General features: G+C 40.4%; 3 protein-coding genes across 7 annotated transcripts; 1 reads left to right on the top strand and 2 right to left on the bottom strand.

Moving 5' to 3' along the window:
• Nucleotides 1-2,500: 2,500 nt before the first annotated feature.
• Nucleotides 2,501-7,160, bottom strand: LOC110532427 (small integral membrane protein 29). The gene is made up of 5 exons (XM_021616322.2): nt 6,433-7,160; nt 5,289-5,588; nt 5,100-5,125; nt 4,284-4,389; nt 2,501-3,583 (listed from the first exon to the last, which is right to left on the bottom strand). The coding sequence occupies exons 2-5, from the start codon at nt 5,394-5,396 to the stop codon at nt 3,515-3,517; spliced, it is 309 nt and encodes a 102-aa protein (XP_021471997.1). The 5' UTR covers nt 5,397-5,588; nt 6,433-7,160; the 3' UTR covers nt 2,501-3,514.
• A 1,540-nt stretch (nt 7,161-8,700) lies between these two features.
• LOC110532426 (suppressor of cytokine signaling 2) lies at nt 8,701-13,909 on the bottom strand. Its single transcript, XM_021616321.2, has 3 exons — nt 13,507-13,909; nt 10,154-10,408; nt 8,701-9,839 (listed from the first exon to the last, which is right to left on the bottom strand). The coding sequence occupies exons 2-3, from the start codon at nt 10,196-10,198 to the stop codon at nt 9,552-9,554; spliced, it is 333 nt and encodes a 110-aa protein (XP_021471996.2). The 5' UTR covers nt 10,199-10,408; nt 13,507-13,909; the 3' UTR covers nt 8,701-9,551.
• Nucleotides 13,910-14,149: 240 nt separating this feature from the next.
• LOC110532425 (diphosphoinositol polyphosphate phosphohydrolase 1) lies at nt 14,150-20,702 on the top strand. Of its 5 annotated transcripts, none has more exons than XM_036988389.1 (6): nt 14,150-14,308; nt 14,605-14,711; nt 16,001-16,111; nt 16,933-16,995; nt 17,141-17,225; nt 17,449-20,702. In XM_036988389.1, the coding sequence occupies exons 2-6, from the start codon at nt 14,613-14,615 to the stop codon at nt 17,646-17,648; spliced, it is 558 nt and encodes a 185-aa protein (XP_036844284.1). In that variant the 5' UTR covers nt 14,150-14,308; nt 14,605-14,612; the 3' UTR covers nt 17,649-20,702. The 5 variants fall into 5 exon arrangements, with proteins under 5 accessions (XP_036844284.1, XP_036844286.1, XP_021471994.1 ...); XM_036988391.1 differs by having other exon boundaries at nt 14,154-14,308; nt 16,951-16,995; XM_021616319.2 differs by lacking the exon at nt 14,150-14,308 and having other exon boundaries at nt 14,316-14,711.
• The last annotated feature ends 159 nt before the right edge of the window (nt 20,703-20,861 follow it).

Here is a 20,861-nt window from a genome sequence, read left to right as displayed (position 1 = left end):
TTCCCCAAAGAAACTGTTAATAGTAAGCAGGGTTGCCATGTTTGGAACAGTGCAATGCATTTTAATCAAATGCATTATTACAGTTGAAGTCAGAAGTTCACATACACTTAGGTTGGAGTCATTAAAACTAGTTTTTCAACCACTCCACAAATGTCTTGTTAACAAACTATAGTTTTGTCAAGTCGGTTAGGACATCTACTTTGTGCATGACACAAATTTTTCCAACAATTGTTTACAGTTTATTTCACTTATAATTCACTGTATCACAATTCCAGTGGGTCAGAAGTTTACATACACTAAGTTGACTGTGCCTTTAAACAGCTCGGAAAATTCCAGAAAATGATATCATGGCTTTAGAAGCTTCTGATAGGCTAATTAACATCATTTAAGTCAATTGGAGGTGTACCTGTGGATGTATTTCAAAGACTACCTTCAAACTCAGTGCCTCTTCGCTTGACATCATGGGAAGATCAAAAGAAATCAGCCAAGACCTCAGAAAACAAATTGTAGACCTCCACAAGTCTGGTTCATCCTTGGGAGCCAATTCCAAAACACCTGAAGGTACCACGTTCATCTGTACAAATAATAGTACGCAAGTATAAACACCATGGGACCACGCAGCCTTCATACCGCTCAGGAAGGAGACGCTGTCTCCTAGAGATTAACGTACTTTGGTGCGAAAAGTACAAATCAATCCCAGAACCACAGCAAAGGAACTTGTGAAGATGCTGGAGGAAACAGGTAGAAAAGTATCTATAGCCACAGTAAAAATGAGTCCTATAGCGGCATAACCTGAAAGGCCGCTCAGCAAGGAAGAAACCACTGCTCCAAAACAGCCAGACTACGGTTTGCAACCGCACATGGGGACAAAGATCGTACTTTTTGGAGAAATGTCCTCTGGTCTGATGAAACAAAAATAGAACCGTTTGGCCATAATGACCATTGTTATGTTTGGAGGAAAAGGGGGAGGCTTGCAAGATGAAGAACACCATCTCAACAGTGAAGCACGGGGGTGGCAGTATCATGTTGAGGAGGTGCTTTGCTTCAGGAGGGACTGTTGCACTTCACAAAATAGATGGCATCATGAGGACGGAAAAGTATGTGGATATATTGAAGCAACATCTCAAGACATCAGTCAGGAAGTTAAAGCTTGGTCGCAAATGGGTCTTCCTTATGGACAATGACTCCAAGCATATTTCAAAAGTTGTGGCAAAATGGCTTAAGGACAACAAAGATGGAGTGGCCATCACAAAGCCCTGCCCTCAATCCTATAGAAAATGTGTGGGCAGAACTGAAAAAGCGTGTGTGAGCAAGGAGGCCTAAAAAACCTGACTCAGTTACACCAACTCTGTCAGGAGGAATGGTCCAAAATTCACCCAATTTACTGTGGGAAGCTTGTAGAAAGCTACCCAAAACATTTGATCCAAGTTAAACAATTTATAGGCAATGCTAACAAATACTAATTGAGTGTATGTCAACTTCTGACCCACTGGGAATGTGATGAAAGAAATAAAATCTGAAATGAATAATTCTCTACTATTATTCTGACATTTCACATTCTTAAAATAAAGTGGTGATCCTAATGGACCTAAAACAGGGAATTTTTACTAGGATTAAATGTCAGGTATTGTGAAAAACTGAATTTAAATGTATTTGGTTGAGGTGTATGTAAACTTCCAACTTCAACTGTATATGTTTAATGTGCATGGGAATTAAATCATAGACTTTATAAATAGTGGAGAGTAATATGTAGCAGTTCGCATTCAGGAGAAAGTCAACTATTCATGTTTTAAGTTTCAATTCCACATTAAAATAAATGGAAATACCTGATGTACAATGCGTGTACAAAACATTATGAACACCTGCTCTTTCCATGACATCGACTGACCAGGTGAAAGCTACGATCCCTTATTGATGTCACTTGTTAAATCCACATCAATCAGTGTAGATGAAGGGAAGGAGACAGGTTAAATAATTATTTTTAAGCCTTGGATTGTGTTGTGTATGGACATGTATTGTGGATGTGTGCCTTTCATAAGGTGAATTGGCAAGACAAAAGATTTAAGTGCCTTTGAATGGGGTATGGGAGTAGGTGCCAGGTGCACCAGTGTGTCAAGAGCTGCAGCGCTGCCGAGTTCTTCACACTCAACAGTTTCCCGTGTATATCAAGAATGGTCCACCACCCAAAAGACATCCAGCCAACTTGACACAACTGTGGCAAGCATTTGAGTCAACATGTGCCAGCATCCCGGTGAAACGCTTGCGACACATTGCAGAGTCCATGCCCCGGCGAATTGAGGCTGTTCTGAGAAGTTGCAACTCAATATTAGGAAGGTGTTGTTAATGCTTTGTACACAGTGTATGTTTAAATTCTTATCAAGTGGATTCCAACATACTGTACATATACATGTGCTGATAAGGTGATTGATTTCAATGGAAGCCTTCATCCTTCTCATCCTGAATTCATGACAATCACAAATGCAAGGAGGAAAGGAGGGTAACTTAGAGCACATATAATTCAAGGATGAATCACTGGTCACTTATTTCTTAAAAAATATGGGTGGCTGAGGTTTCCTGAGTACTGTATACAGTCAGGCCTATGGTATTCTTCAAAAGAGATTATTCTGCTAGAAGAACAATCCTCCTGGTACCCTGTCTTCCCAACAGGAAATTTTTAGGGCAGTAGTCACAGCTAAATAGTGGAGGGGAGTGGGTGGGGTAGGGGAAGGTTGGTTGACTAGTTACATTCATTTGCCATCTCTTCTCTCTCTAGACATTCTCCTTCTGATTTCACCACCTTTTCATCATAACATACAGTATCTGTATGATGACGAGGAGGAGGTATTGTTTTGGTTGCTTTCATAATGGCATTCAAAGTGCCACAAACAGGGAAACAAAACAGCAACTTAAGAAATCAAATTGATTGATTGCATACCTTCTGTGTAACTTCTATTACATTGAATAGTGAGGGATATAGTAACCTAATTTTACACCACTAAAACTAGTAGTACAACGGTAAGCATCCCACCCAAGGTCAAGGCTTTGCTAATCTCACTGGAAACAATAGACATTTAAGGCAAATGTAACACCAGTGTCTTGTTTGGATGGATGGCACCATCTTAGTTTCAGTAACGCCCACATTATGACACACACAAACACAGTAAAACAAATAAAAAAAACTTGAATAAATAATCTCAAATAAATAAATGTCCACCAGTAATTACCCTAAACCACGACATGTTGGCTATGTCGCAGCTTTCGGGCACAGGGGCATGGCATCAGAGGTTCACAATCACATAATAACCAACCTCCTCTTAGCTTAGAGGCTGACGCTGTACAAAGTAAATGCTCCAACAGAGATGATGACTGAGGAGGAGCATGATGCGGAATGCATGACAGGCTCCATGCTTTTCCTAAAACCCCTTTATGTTGAATGACTGACAAATCTGGCATCTCAAGGGTTAACTCCACTGATCTGTATGATGTCACAGATCTATGTCCTGCTCCAACACACTCATGCATGGGTATCTTTCATCAACAGGGGTCTTTGCTGCTGGTATGATCGTGCCCAACCCTTCACCACCTGCAGACACAAAGTCACATACTAGATTCCAGATAATCTGACTGTCACCTGAGTTTTTCTTCATTACTGTTGTATATGGCATGCATTTGAAATAAACACTGTGTGCAAATACCTTAAGTGACGCACAATGTGTGCCTAAAGATGACTTGACTTACACCAGAGTTGGAAACGACAGGTCAAGCTCCAACAGATCCAGCTAGGGGAGTTTCCCCCACGCGTCCGACACACAATTCATACCGAACAGAAACGTAAAGTGATATCAAGTCGGGTGACAAGACTCTCTGGGAGTTAAATAGAAAGGCGTCCGACGCGCGGTCAGGATGCTCCGGATTATTATTCACATATAAGCGTGGGGTACATAGTTGTACCGCATCTCCGCAAAATAAACCTACCTTTACATTTTAGTCATTTAGCAGACACACTTATCCGGCAGACCAAGTTCTCAAATGTCTACATTCGTTAATATCTTCATTCATAAAAGATGTTTAAAAGGCAGCACTTTCAGAACTGATTTTTTTTTTACAAAGATGAAGCACAATGCGGCTCCATTTGATTCTACTACATTACATAAAAAGGCCTTTATTTATACGGGGCCAATGTTGCCATCTAGTGTTTGCAAAAGTGCCACATAGGGAAGGAACTCAGATGTTACTGTAGCCTATCAATTAATTCATAGACAAAGACGAGGGTTAAATCATACCTTAGTATCTTCCTCTTTCCACAGCATTTCCTGTTCAACTTCATGTAATTCTTCAGAGGGGTCGTAAGTATAGACTGGAAGCAACTGGTGCCGAAGCCTGTCAATTCTGAAACACACAACAGGAAAGGAGTATACCGTAACATGGTGACCAATGCAAGAACATAATTTTTTGACATTATTGTAAGATTTCTGTGTATTGTTCAAAAGGAGTTGGCCAATTTAAAAGTGCACTATGCATAAATCACTCCACCATTTTCTGGTTGCTAAAATTATAATAGTTTGCCTCATTTCAGTTTATGTGACAAAACAAGCAGACATTGTGTAGAGAATCCTTGTACCATCTAAACCGCTGTGAAATATATATTCCATAAGCAAAAATATTTTATTTTCAGCAGTTTAAAGCTGGCGTACAGTATCAAAAGCAAAAGACACAAAAACTAAACTTAAGGAAGCATAGAAATTAGCGCCCATAGAACAGATCTACCTCAGACTGGCTTTCAATTTATTTATATTTTATTTTACCTTTATTTAACTAGGCAAGTCAGTTAAGAACAAATTCTTATTTTCAATGAAGGCCTAGGAACAGTGGGGGGCAGAACGACAGATTTGTACCTTGTCAGCTCGGGGGTTTGAACTTGCAACGCAAGTCCAACGCTCTAACCACTAGGCTACCCTGCCGCCCCAGGGAATGAAAGCTCTAAAACGAACATTTCTATGTGAATTTGGCCAGGTCACCCAAAATGTTACATAATGTAGCTTTAATAAGTAACCATACACCTGCTGAGAGCAATAAGGAAGAGAATAAAAGGAAGTTACCTTCTCTTCTTGCGCACATACAGCACCTACAATAAAAAAGATGACTAGTTTAGCTGGTTCAAATAAAATACAGGAGATGTTATGTGGTCATTTTAAAGGTTATTAAATCAAAAGCTTTAGCTCATCAAAGTAGTACTTCTTAACTGTATCACTGTAGGCCAACATGTGATGTTCCTGTTAGCCACTCACCACAGCTGCAGCTATCCCGATGAAGGTGATCAGGAAGAATGGTACCAACAATGAGCTGACTGCCACATCCCTGTCTATGGGGGCAGGGGGCTGAGTAGTGCTGTTCATTGCATATGTGTGGGTAGAGGAAGAGTCAGGGGCTGCTAGGCTGTCCCAGCCAAGCTTCGGAAGCAGCAAATCCCCAGTCGGATTGACAAGTTAGGCGGTAGCAGTCCTCTCCCAGTTGTTTTTTCCTCATCCTTGTCGCTCATGTGACTTCCACATGGTCTCTCCCCTTTCACTAATCAGTGTGAAATATGCCTAAGAGGTCCAAAAGAAAAAACAAGTAGAAATCACATGGTTAGGCATACGAAAGAGGAAAAATGGCAGAGAAATCTTCACCCAAATTTGATACAGATAGATCAAAGTGCACAGAGTAAATAGTTTCACTAATAGCTAGCTATGATGGCAAACTTTTTTATGGAGGCCTCTAATCTGCTTTCTAGCCACCGTTTCCACATGAAACGGTAATAGTAGAGAGCATGACCCATAATAGAAGTCACATTTTTGGATATGTCCTACATTTTTACCTAGTAGTCATGTGGTCCACACAACAATGTCCATATTATTCACATGTGTGGGCCCGGGTAAAATGCTGCTCAGGTTGGACTATCTGATTTAGCTTTAGCAAACTAATACTCAAATTTCTAGCAAAATTATTACAAATAATTGTAACAGATTCAGATTTATCTTATGTGCGCAGCACCCAGGCCGAGGCACGTGAATAGCATACATCAAAAATACTGGCCACCACTACACTTGGTTGTATGATGGCTTTGGGTGGCCAAAACCGTGTAGGTCAAACGGGGCTTTAACCCGATGTTTGGTAACCTAGTAACTAGCTGTATTTCTTGGCTCGTTAAAGTTGCTACGCAAACAATGTCATGCATCGTGTGTTTAGCTTGCTGAATTGAACAGCTCCAGCTAACGTTGTCACAGACCAACTTGGTAGCACAGCTTTTGGATTATGCAGCTCAATTTATTTTTCACTTTGGCGTATTGCAAGTGTCTTAGAAGAGTACCACTGCGGATAACCATATTGCTAGCTCTAAATTATTTGTCCAATTTACCTTAAATCAGGAAAGTGATTGTAATGAACACTCACCGAACGTTGCTCCTCTTTCACTCTGCAGCTAACCAGGAAGAAAATATAATAGCCCTTTGATTGACAAGCCAATTCATGGAAGCAGGGAATGGGAGACGGAGGAATGCAGCCAATGAAGCGTCTCTGGAACAGACAGAAGCTGAGTGCTATGCACCTGATGCATCGGTACGTGTCGCCAAACTCATACTGTACACCATTTATTAAGGCCTGTCATATCAATTTACCAAATACTCTGGTATTTTAATAGGCCTATTGTATGGAGGAACTGGTAGTCCGTGCAGTGAGAGGGTTGACTTACAGCATTTCCCTCCTTCCATGAATGCAGAAAGATGGAATTGCAATTACATTATTTCTCAGAGCAACTCTTTTCCGCATCCCTCTCCCTCCATTGGGCTCTGCACCACCAATCCCTTCCCCTCACTAGGCCCTCGAAAACATAGCTCATGTAAACATATGACTCTATATCTGGCACATAGGCAGCCAGTTCAATACAAAGTTCAATACCAAGAACTGCAGGCAGACACAATGAGAGAAGGCCCAGGGCAGATAATGGACCACACTTGGTCAAATTGGGAGGGGAAACAAACATGTACAGTGTGAACCATAGACTAAGTAGACCATGGTGACTTATAGTAAACGTAAAGAAAAAAGATGAGTCCTTGCTCAGGTATGGAGAGGATGGGCAAAGTAAAGAGCAATCATATTTGGCACTGAGAAAGTTTGTACTGGTGGGAGACCTCTACTCATGTTGGTGCTTGGGAGATGAAATCATCTTTGTACTTGTGGTTCTATGTAAACCTACATTAAGGCATGGGCATTTACTGTACTTTGACTGGTTGCTCTGCTGTTTATGCATGATTTGAACCTAGAACATGTAGATTATTTGGGCAGTTATAAAGAGCCTATCTACAGCGGAGTAAGAGCATGAACTCTGGAAAAAAATATATATATTTTTTAAATTATAGATTGAATAAACATAAGAAATGTGTTTACATTAATCATACCTGCTATTTCAATAATTTACAATGTTTTGTTCAAGGACAGGGTCCTCAAAGTCACTTAATGGTAAGTAAAGCAGTAGATACAAATGTGTAGTAAAGCTATAAAGAACTGTAATAAAGATGTTTGATGAGACAAGAATGAATATGGCAAATTATTGTGAAAAAAAGGCATGAAAAGTCATTGTTCAAAATTATCTTAACCCACCCCCTCTCTTTCTGTCTATTTTTTTCTCTTTCTCTCTCTTTCTGTAGTTGGGTCTTTGAGTGGGAATCCGGTGTGGGTAAGTTGTGCAGCAGCCTCCAGGAATCCTCATTCCAGGAACTGTCATTCAATCGGCTCAACAAATACACACACAGACTCACTCAAACACCTCTGCATTAGTGAAATACCATATTACTACAGCATAAGCCCCAACCTTCTCTGTGCACACTCACAGCATTTTTCTGCAATGTTGTAAGCTACGAGGGGGAGATTGTTTTTGTACAATAATCAATGAATGCCCACATTGAAATGAAAGGAAAAATCTGAGACACTTCACAAAGACTCTGTGGTTGAACTGGAGTCAAACAGAAACAGGCTTAATCATTCTGGGAAAGGTATAAAAAAAAACTCCCCCCACTCCCTGCAACACACGCCCTCTCTCAGTTTCTATGGTTTCCTCAAAGAGCACTGCATTTTCCCTGTCTTTATTTTCCTAGAAAGAGTGGTGAGCTCAAGCTGAGCTGAGTCAACATCAAGGTATTAAGCAAAATACGGTTAAAATGCACTTTTGCTATTCTCAATCATTCTCAAGTGGCATATACAGAATCAGTTATAAAATAGGCAGTTATCAAATTTCTATGGCTTATCTAAAAAAAATGTTTTAGCTTCTGTCACACATGAAAACAGATCAATGCCATATCCCAATGGCTCTGCCAAATGGTTGCAAATACCATAAGAGGCTCATTTACACTGTACATAAGGAGATGTAGGAGAATTTTGGAAGTATTTTTTGCTCATTTCAAGAGATGGTTATTTCAGAATCTCGAAGATCTATAAAGGAACCCAAATTTAGACCTGAAATTGAGTAACACAATGCAGTCTTAAAAAACAACTAAAAGTGTAATCAGCTGAAACTACACAACCTTGATAATGACCAAGTTACACTGCAGGATTAAGAGAAAATGGGAATGGATAGGACACTCAGATCAGCCCCCTTTGCAGCATAAAGACATAAAGACACTATAAGACAACTAAGGCAAGACGATGGTCTGGAATCCATCATCAATCAAATTCAATCCAATTTATTTATAAAGCCCTTTTCACATCAGCATAACAAAATCCCCCATAATAAAAGCCATGGTACATCAGGTGAATTGGTTGAATACTGTATAGTGTTTTTAATTAATGTGGTCCATTATACAATAATCGTTCTTTAATACTGTTTATAGAACAATAACAAAGCTTTTATCTATTCCCCTTTGTCATGTTCTTCTAACTGTTATTTATTTCAGCATTCCATTTCAGTACTCTCAATTGTTAATTTAGTTTAACTAACCTAAGATGGTGATAGGTAGGTGAATTTTGCCTCTGATACATAGCAGTTAACAGCGTTGGGCCAGTAACCAAAAGGCTGCTAGTTCAAATCCCAGAGCCGACTAGGTGAAAAATCTGTCAATGATCCCTAGAACAGGGCACTTAACCCTAATTGCTCCTGTAAGTCGCTCTGGATAAAAGCATCTGATAGAGGACTCAAGTATAAATGTAAAAATACACGTAGGGATTTGCTAAATGATCATCTAGGAACCAGCATGTATACAGCTGAGAGCCAATTTTCAACACAACATTAGGACATTGATCATTGATGTCCAATTAAAGTCTAATTCAGGAATATCAAAACATCAGATGAGCATTTCCTACAGCACAAAAGGGTATTCCAGCAAGAGGTCATGTAGCCACCCTGGCAAGGGTAAGTCCTGGTGACAGCGAGAATGCTGGTTAATAGTGACGCGGCAAAAGTGCTGGAGACTAGGGAAAACTTTATGGAGGGGGCAGATGAGCTTGAGCTGCAGAGTTCTCTCTACTGGGGGCGGATGGGTTGCTCCTCCTGTTTCCTTTTGAGCCCTGAGTCTCTCCTTTTAACTGACCAGAAGCTTATAAGTCAAGGCATAGTGCTGCACCAGATCTACAGCCCCCTCAACCCTCCGCATTCGTGGCCATGCCACAATCACAGAGTCGAAGCCAAACATGCCAGTGCCATGCTCTATGTGGAGGTGTGTGGGGCCAAGGCTGGTCTTCACAGACAGGGTGAGGAGGTAGCCCTGGTAGGAGATGTCCCGCAACAGGAAAATACCCTCTGGAGCTTTATTCAGAACTTGTTTAGCCTGAGTAGCTGTCAGGGGGCCCCAGTACCAGCCTGAAGAACACTGAGAGAGGGGAGCATGAGGGAGAGGGACATGCGGCTGAGAATATTAGATTCATAAGTGTGCAATACGTTTAGGCTGTCAAATATTCTTTACTTAATGTCATCTGAATTTAAATGTTAGGCTACATTCATGTCAGATATAGCAGGCTATAAAGTTTCAATTCTGCTTATTTAAAAAAATACATTTCAATCTGTTGTATTTCAATGTAGTCTGAATATTCTAATAAAATGGAAAATGTGTTCAGAGTCCTTACACGGCAACTGAAATAGTCCATTAATCGAAATGTCGGCCTACAATAATGAAAATATGCTAACCTGACTCCCGAAGATGAGACATGGCTCTTTGCAACAGTGCGACATCCTCTCTTAGTCTTGACGCACTTTGACATGACTCCAGCTTGCAGTCCTTTAGCCGGATTGCGTTGAGGGATTTGTCAGGGGCACTGATCGGTATAATCATTGTGCATGACAGCAGTGGAACACTTGAGGATTTGAGCGTCCAAATGGTTCTCAATTTGTTTGTTGACCCAAGGTCTGGTAGGAGTCACTGTCTGCTATTTCAGACACGCACTGAGAATGCAAACAGACACACAAATCATCTAAAGTGCAAGTATTCATTTTGTTACGTTACAGCCTTATTCTAAAATTGATTAAATAATTGTTTTCCTCAATCTATATACAATACCCCATAATGACAAAGCAAAAATATGTTTTTAGAAATGTTAGCAAATGTAAAAAAAAAAAAAATCAACAGATACCTCATTTACATAAGTATTCAGACCCTTTGCTATGAGACTCGAATTTGAGATCAAGTGCATCCTGTTTCCACTGATCATTCTTGCGATGTTTCTACAACTTGATTGGAGTTCACCTGAGACAAATTCAATTGATTGGACATGATTTGGAAAGGCACACACCTGTCTATATAAGGTCCCACTGTTGACAGTGCATGTCAAAGCAAAAACCAAGCCATGAGGTAGAAGGAATTGTCCGTAGAGCTCCGAGACAGGATTGTGTTGAGGCACAGATCTGGGGAAAGGTACCAAAAAATTTCTGCAGCATTGAAGGTCCCCAAGAACACATTGGCCTTTATCATTCTTCAATGGAAGAAGTTTGGAACCACCAAGACTCACCCTAGAGCTGGCCGCACTGAGCAATCGGGGGAGAAGGGCCTTAGTCAGGGAGGTGACCAAGAACCCGATGGTTACTCTGACAGAGCTCCAGAGTTCCTCTGTGAATATGGGAGAACCTTCCAGGTGGACAACCATCGCTGCAGCACTCCACCAATCAGGCTTTTATGGTAGAGTGGCCAGACGGAAGACAATCCTCGGTAAAAGGCACATGACAGCCCGCTTGGAGTTTGCCAAAAGGCACCTAAAGACTCTCTGACCACGAGAAACAAGATTCTCTGGTCTGATGAAACCAAGATTGAAGTCTTTGTCCTGAATGCCAATTGTCACATCTGGAGGAAACCTGGCACCATCCCCACGGTGAAGCATGGGGGTGGCGGCATCATGCTGTGGGGATGTTTTTCAGCGGCAGGGACTGGGAGACTAGTCAGGATCGAGGGAAAGCACAGAGAGATCCTTGATGGAAACCTGCTCCAAAGCGCTCAGGACCTCAGACTGGGGCGAAGGTTCACCTTCCAACAGGACAACAACCCTAAGCACACAGCAAAGACAACGCATGAGTGGCTTCGGGTCAATTCTCTGGATGTCCTTGAGTGGCCCAGCCAGAGCCCGGACTTGAACCTGATCGAACATCTCTGGAGAGACCTGAAAATAGCTGTGCCATCCAACCTGACAGAGCTTGAGAGGATCTGTAGAGAAGAACAGGAGAAGCTCCCCAAATACTGTTGTGCCAAGCTTGTCGCATCACACCCAATAAGACTCAGGGCTGTAATCGCTGCCAAATGTGCTTCAACAAAGTAGTGAGTAAAAGGTCTGAATACTTATGTAAATGTGATATTTACATTAACTTTTTATACAGTGGCTTGCAAAAAGTATTCACCCCTTGGCATTTTTCCTATTTTGTTGCCTTACAATCTGGAATTAAAATTTATTTTCTGGGGGTTGAGCAGTGAATTTCAAACACATATTCAACCACAAAGACCAGGGAGGTTTTCTAATGCCTCTCAAAGAAGGGCAGACATTGAATATCCCTTTGATCATAGTGAAGTTATTAAATACACTTTGGATGGTGTATGAATACACCCAGTCACTACAAAAATACAGGCGTCCTTCCTAACTCAGTTGCCGGAGAGGAAGGAAACCGCTTGGGGATTTTACCATGAGGCCAATGGTGACTTTAAAACAGTTACAGAGTTTAATGGCTGTGATAGGAGAAAATTGAGGATCGATCAACATTTAAGTTACTCCACAATACTAACCTAATTGACAGTGTGAAAAGAAGGAAGCCTGTACAGAATAAAAATATTCTAAAACATGCGTCCTGTTTGCAACAAGGCACTAATGTAGTACTGCAAAAAAAATATGGCAAAGCAATTAACGTTTTGTCCTAAACACAAAATGTTTGGGGCAAATCCAATACAACACATTACGGAGTACCACTCTCCATATCGTCAAACATAGTGGTGGCTGCATCATGTTATGACTATGCTTGTAATCGTTAAGGACTGGGGTGTTTTTAAGGATAAAGAAATTAACGGTTTCCAACAGACACTGTGAGATTAATCCACCTTTCAGCAGGACAATAACCTAAAACACAAGCCAAATCTACACTGGAGTTGTTTACCAATAAGACAGTGAATTTTCCTCTTAGAGACTTACCCAGGAAGACTCACAGCTGTAATCACTGCCAAAGGTGATTCTAACATGTATTGACTCAGGGGGTTGAATACTTATCTAATCAAGATATTAGTGTTTTATTTTTCATAAATGTTTTACAAATGTAAAAAAAAAAATCTGCTTTGACATTAGAGTAGTGTGTAGTTCTTTGACAAAATGTTAATTAAATCAATTTGAATCCCACTTTGTAAAAACAAAATGTGGAAAAAGTCAAGGGGTGTGAATACTTCCTAAAGGCACTGTACATGCGTCCTACATGTGTCCTAATAATTCCACTCACTATATTGAATAGTATGGTCGTTGGACAAATCTTAGACTAAACTTTTAGTCCTATATATCGGCATTTGAAAGTGTGCTATTTCTCACCTACTAAGTGGGAAGACCCCAAAGGGCAAACCCAATATTTTTTTATAACTAACTAAATCTCATTCTTCTGTGGTTCAACCCTTGAAATAGCCTACTCGGAAGATCTTCTCTAACTCCTAGAACCAAATGACAACTTTTTCACGTTTTTCACAGTTTCAACGTTTCACAATTTTACATGAAAATTGTATAGTTTGCGGAACGGTTAGGCTGGATACCTAGGCTCTATATCGCCTACATCGTCAATTGGCAATATAGAACATGCTTACGAATACACTAATGAATATGCTGAGTAAAGTGTGATGGGATTGAACTGGAAAAGTATTCGTGTTAATGCTGCAAACAAAATATTGTGCTGAATCTCAACTCACGTCTCCCTGAGGCATGAAGCCATTTCCTGTCATAGAAATCGTATGGCAGTTACTCCTGTTTGGGCAACATACATTCAATAACACAGAAAATATATGTTTGGCTGCCACAACTGATCATTATTTTTACCTGCACTGGTTAAACAGGTCATGTCCTCCGAAATTCATGATTGAAGCCTTGAGCGGACACAACGATGGAAAGATCTGTTCTGGAGCACTTGTTTTGTTTCCAGCTGGATAATCAGAACATTTCAGGAATATAATCAACAAATCATCCACAATGTTCCCCACGAGCTGCCTGCCGTCTAAATGCACGATTTGACGCTCTATCGGTCTGGGCGATTAGTTGTTTTTTAAAAACATTTTACAATGTTTCCTTCTCTAGTTTTAATTGTTGATCGAGCGCACGTCTTTCCAGGAACATTCCCAGAAAGACCGGTCACGTGTGTGTGATTTGGTCTGGCTCCGTTCCAGCAATCCATGGCAAAGACAATGAAGTCACCCACAGACACAGTGGAGCGAACGGAAAAGGGTTTAGGCCCACTGAAAGGTGCATTCCGTAAAATGTGCGATATGACTTTACATTATAGCTCGGAATAGTGGCAATAACATGCTTACAATGCATAGCCTATTTATTCATAATTAAAACATTATTTGTTAATTTGCCAGATCCCTTTAATTTCAGTAGGCTATAATAATATTCTTATTTCAGGGTAATAGGTCTATACCATAGGCTATTTTGTGCTTGTATATAGAGGATAAACACGACTTGGAAGCCAGTGGGGGGAGCCATATGAGGATGGGCTCATTGTAATGGCTGGAATGGAGTATTCTAATGGAGTAGAACATGTGGTGTCCGTATGGTTGATACGTTCCATTTATGCCATTCAAACCGGGTGCGGCTCCTGGACTCAGAATGTAATACAAACCAGGTAAAACGAGACCAACCAGAAACATCACAACTGCGTTTATACTGTACGCTTATTCTCAAATATTGAAACGTGAATACCGAAATGTGTAGCCTAGGCTACGTTCGACTATTCTATCTCCGGTGGTGCGTAATTTACGCAGCTTTTTAATAATGGCGTCTGTACGAGAGATGCGACCAGGTCTTCAAAAATGAAGCGAAGAAGAAGTCTATTCTAGAAATTTCGAGACTTATACAGGGTTTCAGTAAGTGGGCTGTGAACGTCTTCCAGTGATTTTGTTCACTTTTTTCTTTTTTGAGACCCCGAAATGATGAAGATCAAATCGAATCAAACGCGGACATATGACGGGGATGGCTACAAGAAGCGCGCCGCCTGTCTGTGCTTCAGAAACGAGAGTGAGGAGGAGGTAAGTCCGAGGCTAGAGTGGTGTGGTGGAACGGGCCTTGTGAATAAACAGTTTGCCACGTTGCCAGCAGATAGTCTGGGGGTAGCGATTCCGAATGAAGAGAAGAGGGCGAGTTGTCAACGAAAGGCATATTTGGTGGCGAGAAGGCCTACATAGAATTGCTGGCAAGACGATCACCGGCGGTTGCCATGTTTTTGTGTCAAAAACTATTACAATTCTCAAACTGACATTAACCGTAGACGCCTAGATTAAATGTAATGTAATTGTATTTCCCCAGAGTTGTCTGAGTTTATGCAATGCCGTTTCAATTTAGTTTTGGGACATTGCAACAAATTCTGCAATGTGTGCATATCATCAAAGGAGTGGGCCAACAAAAAAATGTAAGGCATGGCGCAAATGCATCCATGACATGCCTTGTGCAAATAGAGTACCACAGTTTGAGTCATAATACCCATAAAACCTAGTGGTCGAACAAGGAAATGGTTCCAATCGTTTTTCCACCATTAATTTATCTCATATGAGATTTTAGAAACACTTAAAATAAGGGCTGTGTTTCGTGTATGCTTACCCTTGTGACGTTTTGATGATACAAATTTAAATCTCTCGGACAAGGTGAAATGTATCAATATATTCGCCTGTTTCCCCCACCAAAAAAAATGAAAAGCTAATTAGCTGCGAATGTGGCTATCATAAAGAACTACAAATGTCACGATGACCTGGATGAGACTGCCCCAAAAATAAGAATCTCTGGATTAACTATCTAATGTTAGCTAAATGTAGTCATGAAGAAATTGGCTACATTTCTTTAAATTGACAATTCTGTGAACTGTCTTGTGCAAGATTTAAATTGACACAATACCTGTTAGCAAAGGTGGCAGCTGGAGATGACTTGCAGGGATTTGTACTCTTGCTTGATGTCTACTTTGATGCTAATTGGCATTTTCGAATCTGAGAGTAAATGTAGCTGAAATATATTGATAAAAGTCACCTTGTCTGAGAGATTTACCTGGTTATCAAAACATCATGCCAGGGTAAGCCTACTTGAGCCTACAGCCATTATTTTAAGTGTTTCTAAAATTCCCTATGGGAAAATGAAAGATGGAAAAAATTATTGGAACCGTTTGACTGATAGGTTTTTTTTGTGGGTATTATAACACCTGGGGGCTCAAGTGCTTGATTTCTGTTATAGGCCTATATTAGTGCTCAAGTAATGGTATTCAATTAGAGCAACTCAATCTTGTGACGGTAGGGGCATATTATCTGAATTGAAATAACTGTCAATCCTACAGGTGTTGTTGGTGAGTAGTATCCGGCATCCAGGCAAGTGGATCGTCCCTGGTGGAGGGATGGAGCCGGAGGAAGAGCCCAACGTTGCTGCTGTTCGAGAGGTGTGTGAAGAGGTAGGCTGAATTACTTGTCAACTTGACTTGTGCATGCAGAGTTTTTATTAAGCAAGGAGCTCATGGGAAGTATAATTTCACTTCTGCACAGGTGGCCTTTAAATGGTTTGGTTTAGGCTTATTAATCTGATCCGATTTCCCCAAACATCCTGTCCTTCAGCAAAATTTTCTAGAAGGGTTACGCTCATGCTAAAGTGTTGCCTAAAGCTCTTAAGGAGGGTACATAACGTATTTCACTTCTCCCTAACTGAAGTTAGCGTTTTCTCTTATAACAAATTAGATCTTCCAGTCATTTTAAGTTTATTGCTTTTCCATTAAGTGTATTCAGCCTCTTTTGTGAGTTCCTTGTGATTGATATTTAGCTCATTTGTCAGTGAAACACAATCTGATGCATTGTTGTCTTTGCAAAATGTTCTTGCAGGATTTTTTTTTGTTGATGTACCAAGTTTATACCTGTTACCTTAGCAGCCCTTATTTCAAGCCTGAAAAATCTATGCGTTCTTTGAGTCTAGATGTTCCTCTATGGAAGCTATGGACTAAATGGGGATGGAGGAGCCTCTTGATTGAGAGTCCATGTTTATAAATAGAGTAAAACTGTAACCTGAAGAAGAAAGTACTACGATGACGCCATGTTAATAGGAACTGACCTCCCTCTCCTTCATGACCATACACAACCATGGCCTCCCCCCACCCCGTGACTGAAAATGGCATCAATTCTCAGAATCCCCAGGTCTCATCGGGTGAAAATGCAAAAACATTATCACAAGTGTCCTGCTTTTACTAAGAATAATGATTTTTTTTCTGCTGTTTCATTTCCACTGGCCATGTTGTCTTTTCAGGCTGGTGTCAAGGGGACATTGGGGCGTCTACTAGGAATTTTCGAGGTGAGATGAGAAAATTGAAGATTTTACATAATCCATTTTTTAAATGTCTGTGTGGTTGTCTTTAAACTTGGTGGGAGGAACTGCTCATTTATTTCCACTGATTGCCTCCTAACCTTGAGCACTGACAATTTCTCGATTTACTCAGAACACAGACAGGAAGCACAGAACATATGTCTATGTCCTCATCGTTACAGAGATGTTGGAAGACTGGGAGGACTCTGTGAATATTGGTATGTTGTTTCTAGTTTTTGTGGTGTTTGTGAAAGCTGTGATGACTGGACAATCATTTTTGTTATCAAATTGATTCATTGACACACAGATTGGCCAGTAGATCCTACTACTATTGTAGATCCTTCATAGTCATGTTTCAGTCCTTAGTTAATCTAGACTAAACCTGTTTGTTTTTGTTTTTTTCCCTTCCTGACTCCCCTTTGGTCTTTATCCCTCTGACAGGGAGAAAAAGGGAATGGTTTAATATAGAGGATGCCAGAAGAGTGTTGCAGTGCCACAAGCCTGTGCAGGCCTCGTACTTTGAGGCCCTACAACAGGGCAGCCTGAGCAGCAACGGGACACCCCTGGTGACCACGATAGGGGGAGAAGAGCACTCCCCTACCTACAATATCAACCAGAGCTCCAGATCGAGTATAAGATAACTAAAACACAGAAACTCCTGGAGACTTCTCCACATCTTTTACCTGCTTATTTTTCTTACTTAATCCTGCTCCTACTACTTTTTTATATCTTCAAAATATCAACAGAAATGTTTGCCTTGCCAGCCTTCTTGTGCCAGAGTGGAGGTACAGACTTGACAAGTGTTGGGCGAAGAAGATATAACACTTTGTAATTAAAATGTTTTTTTTTGTTGTTGCTTTTTACTAGTGATTGCATGAGATATTCCCAAACTCTTGTCCTCCTTTACCTCGGTTCCTCTCTCATAAATCTGAGGTTTGATGAATGAAACTTTCTGCTTTGGCGACGTAAAGTATTGGTATAGAATGTGTTTACAGAAGAAAACAGGCTTTCCAGGGTCGTGTTTTGCTAACACTACTTGAAGTTGCCACACCCCTTTTTATATGGCATTCATAAGAATGACAACCTCTCACCATATACCGTGACAGATCGTTAGTGTAATACCTACTCCCAACGGTGTTAAGAGTTATAAAGTATGAGTCTATTTCTGTGTGACATTTTCTATTGTTGCTTTTTTTCATATATTTCCTAATCCCCTAAGAATGAATGGCTTTAGGTTAGATAGGCTTGTGGGAAAGTTTCTTGTTTTGCATGTGTGGTAAAGCTACATGGGTGTGTCTTGTGTGACGCAAATTGTAGGAATGGAATTATCTGGTACAAACAGTCTCCCTTTGTATTACATTGTGAAGGTAGCACAAGCTTTGGTGTTTTGAAAGAGAAGCTTTGATAAGGGTCTGACAAAAAAAACTACTCCCACAGTAGGGCCTTTAACCACACTGGGGCACATCTAACCAGAACATTGAAATCTAAGTCATCTGCTGTCTCACATCTTGTCAGACTATGAAGATTTATTAATTGGTTTTATAATTCATTGACCAGAAAGACAGAGAATTGTGCATGTTCTCTGATCCTCAGGGGAAAGGAACAAGAACCCAGACTAGTCTTTTGAATCTGGTTGTGTATCAGGAGGTGGGGAGTAATGTCTTTAGGTGTTTGTGCTTGAATAGTAAGGCTAAATTAAAATGGCACTAGGAAGATTATGCCACTGCTGCATAACATGTGGACCCCACTCTAGACCCCACTCATTGTTATGGTTTCCACTTTATTCGATAATCTTATATCAATTTACTTTGTTAATATTCATATTTATTTTCTTATGTTATGGTGATTGATTGCAGATGACGGACATTTATCAGTCTGTACTAATAGCCTTTGTGTGTATTGTGTAAGTTGAGGGCTGATTGGTGTGTATTTGCGTGTGTGACTATGGATGCATTTAGACAGGCAGCCCAATTCTGATTTTTTTTTTTCTCCACTAATTGGTCTTTTGACCAATCACAGATCTTTTTCAGAGTTGATCTGATTGGTCAAAAGACCAATTTGTGGAAAAAGATCAGAATGGGCTGTCTGTCAAAATGCAGCCAGTGTGTGATGCAGGAAAAGAGGTTGCACAACCTGAGATGCAATGCCAAGGTAAATCACCTGCACGTTGGTGAGTACATTTACACTCATGATTTCATCAATTCTAAATTGTATTCCTAACAAATGTTTACACTGTGATGTAGTTCTGCTTTTTCCCTTAAATTAACACTGGACTTGTTTTTTGTCAGTGAGATTTTTTTTTTGTTTGTTTCTTGAAAAATACTTTTAACAGGTCTTAATATATTGTCTACTTTTGGTATGTTCATTGGTTGTTCAAATTAATCATTTAAATATTTTAAATGCCGTATTTCTGACGAATGGATGGATGCCGAGTCTCAGAACCATAGTGATTCTGGCCCTGTCAGGACTTGGGAACAAATAACTGGGATTGGTAGATATGTTAATGAGCTATAGTCTGTCAATGTAGAGAGCAAACTCTCCTACTGACCCTGGAGTTTGGTACTGTCGTTTGCTCGTCTCCCTGGCCCACAAATGAATGTGTAGATTCTTCTTCGCTCACACTTGTCATCTTGTAGTTGCTAGCTGGTTTTGATGAAGTACTTACTCCTGAGACCTCTGTGCTAAACAGCTCAAAACCCTGATGGGCTAGGTATGTGATCATTTCAATTATGTTTCAGGCCCACCAAGTTACTCTGCCAAGAACAAACAATGTAAGGTGTCATGTTGTCCATGGTGTGCGAAACTGTCTGGCTCTGGCAGAACAGCTTGTGCCACTGAGCATTTAGGCAAGTATTTGGATATTCTTGCTGAGCTGCATTGGTCCAAATTTACACATTGACCCAACAGATCTGGTACAAAGAGCTGTTCAGTTTTCAGCCTCCTTTTGTTCATCTTTGAACTGTCTCTTGCCAATGTTTAAGTTTTATACAGCCTCTTAACCTTTATGGCCCTAGCCCTGTGGTATCTTGAGCCCTCAGTTGGCTAGTTTTGCCTAGCTGCATTGCATTTCCTTCAGTTGGTTATGCAACATTTATGTATTAGTAACTGCCTATCATGTGGAGTTTTGGTCCCTTTCAACATTGACCCTGAACATAAGAATGTGACGTTTGCATGTGAACTGCATTTTAATTTCTTTTGACTACTTGCCTATGGCACATGTAAAAATAGAAAGGGTTAGGCCTACTCATGGTAGTCATAATATCGCACCAGGACGTAATGACATACATGGCTTTATTTCCCCACTATAGGGCCAGTAGGAATTTCATTATTTTCCTCAGTATGCCAATGTCTTGAGGCCTGTCATGAGGTTGTGCCATGTACTGGCTATGGGTCATCTAACCAGGTGATGGTAGTTATCGCAGTGTTTCCCCCATTCTTGATTACTTCAGTTTACTGGTAAGGTTAAGGGTCTTAACAGGATAAATCAAATGAGATATTTCTTGAAGACTGGTGTTCAGAAATTGTTAGTCGTTACGTGCAATGGTCCAGACAGGCATTTGTTCATTGTTCAATTGGCCTTGCAATTATATGGCTAAACATCTCCATGTTGTCAACTCAGATTTCTTCAATGGGTACAAAGTGTAAGCCTGAATGTAAAATGAATTGTGCCAATTAATAAAAACACCAGTATTTCAGTTCTCTTTTCTTTGGGTTTCTTTCAGCTGATGGAACAATTCGTTCGTAAACTAACCTACTTTGAAAATAAGCTTAGTCATTACCACCTACAAATTCAAGTGTATACATCTTATGATAATGAGCACTGACATCTCATGCAATTAAATTCATGACACATT

Source organism: Oncorhynchus mykiss, chromosome 9 (assembly GCF_013265735.2).
Source record: "Oncorhynchus mykiss isolate Arlee chromosome 9, USDA_OmykA_1.1, whole genome shotgun sequence".
Taxonomy (NCBI): domain Eukaryota; kingdom Metazoa; phylum Chordata; class Actinopteri; order Salmoniformes; family Salmonidae; genus Oncorhynchus; species Oncorhynchus mykiss.
This window is presented reverse-complemented; position numbering and strand designations above follow the sequence as displayed.

Excerpts from the sequence above, each read along its gene's own strand:
- LOC110532425 (XM_036988389.1), top strand. The coding sequence starts at position 14,613 with ATGATGAAGATCAAATCGAATCAAACGCGGACATATGACGGGGATGGC. Across the intron at positions 14,712-16,000 it reads GAAACGAGAGTGAGGAGGAG|GTGTTGTTGGTGAGTAGTAT; the intron begins GTAAGTCCGAGG and ends TCAATCCTACAG. Across the intron at positions 17,226-17,448 it reads GGAGGACTCTGTGAATATTG|GGAGAAAAAGGGAATGGTTT; the intron begins GTATGTTGTTTC and ends TCCCTCTGACAG.
- LOC110532426 (XM_021616321.2), bottom strand. The coding sequence starts at position 10,198 with ATGTCGCACTGTTGCAAAGAGCCATGTCTCATCTTCGGGAGTCAG. Across the intron at positions 9,840-10,153 it reads GTCTCATCTTCGGGAGTCAG|TGTTCTTCAGGCTGGTACTG; the intron begins GTTAGCATATTT and ends CCCCTCTCTCAG.
- LOC110532427 (XM_021616322.2), bottom strand. The coding sequence starts at position 5,396 with ATGAACAGCACTACTCAGCCCCCTGCCCCCATAGACAGGGATGTGGCA. Across the intron at positions 5,126-5,288 it reads TCGGGATAGCTGCAGCTGTG|GTGCTGTATGTGCGCAAGAA; the intron begins GTGAGTGGCTAA and ends TTTTTATTGTAG. Across the intron at positions 4,390-5,099 it reads TATGTGCGCAAGAAGAGAAG|AATTGACAGGCTTCGGCACC; the intron begins GTAACTTCCTTT and ends TGTGTGTTTCAG.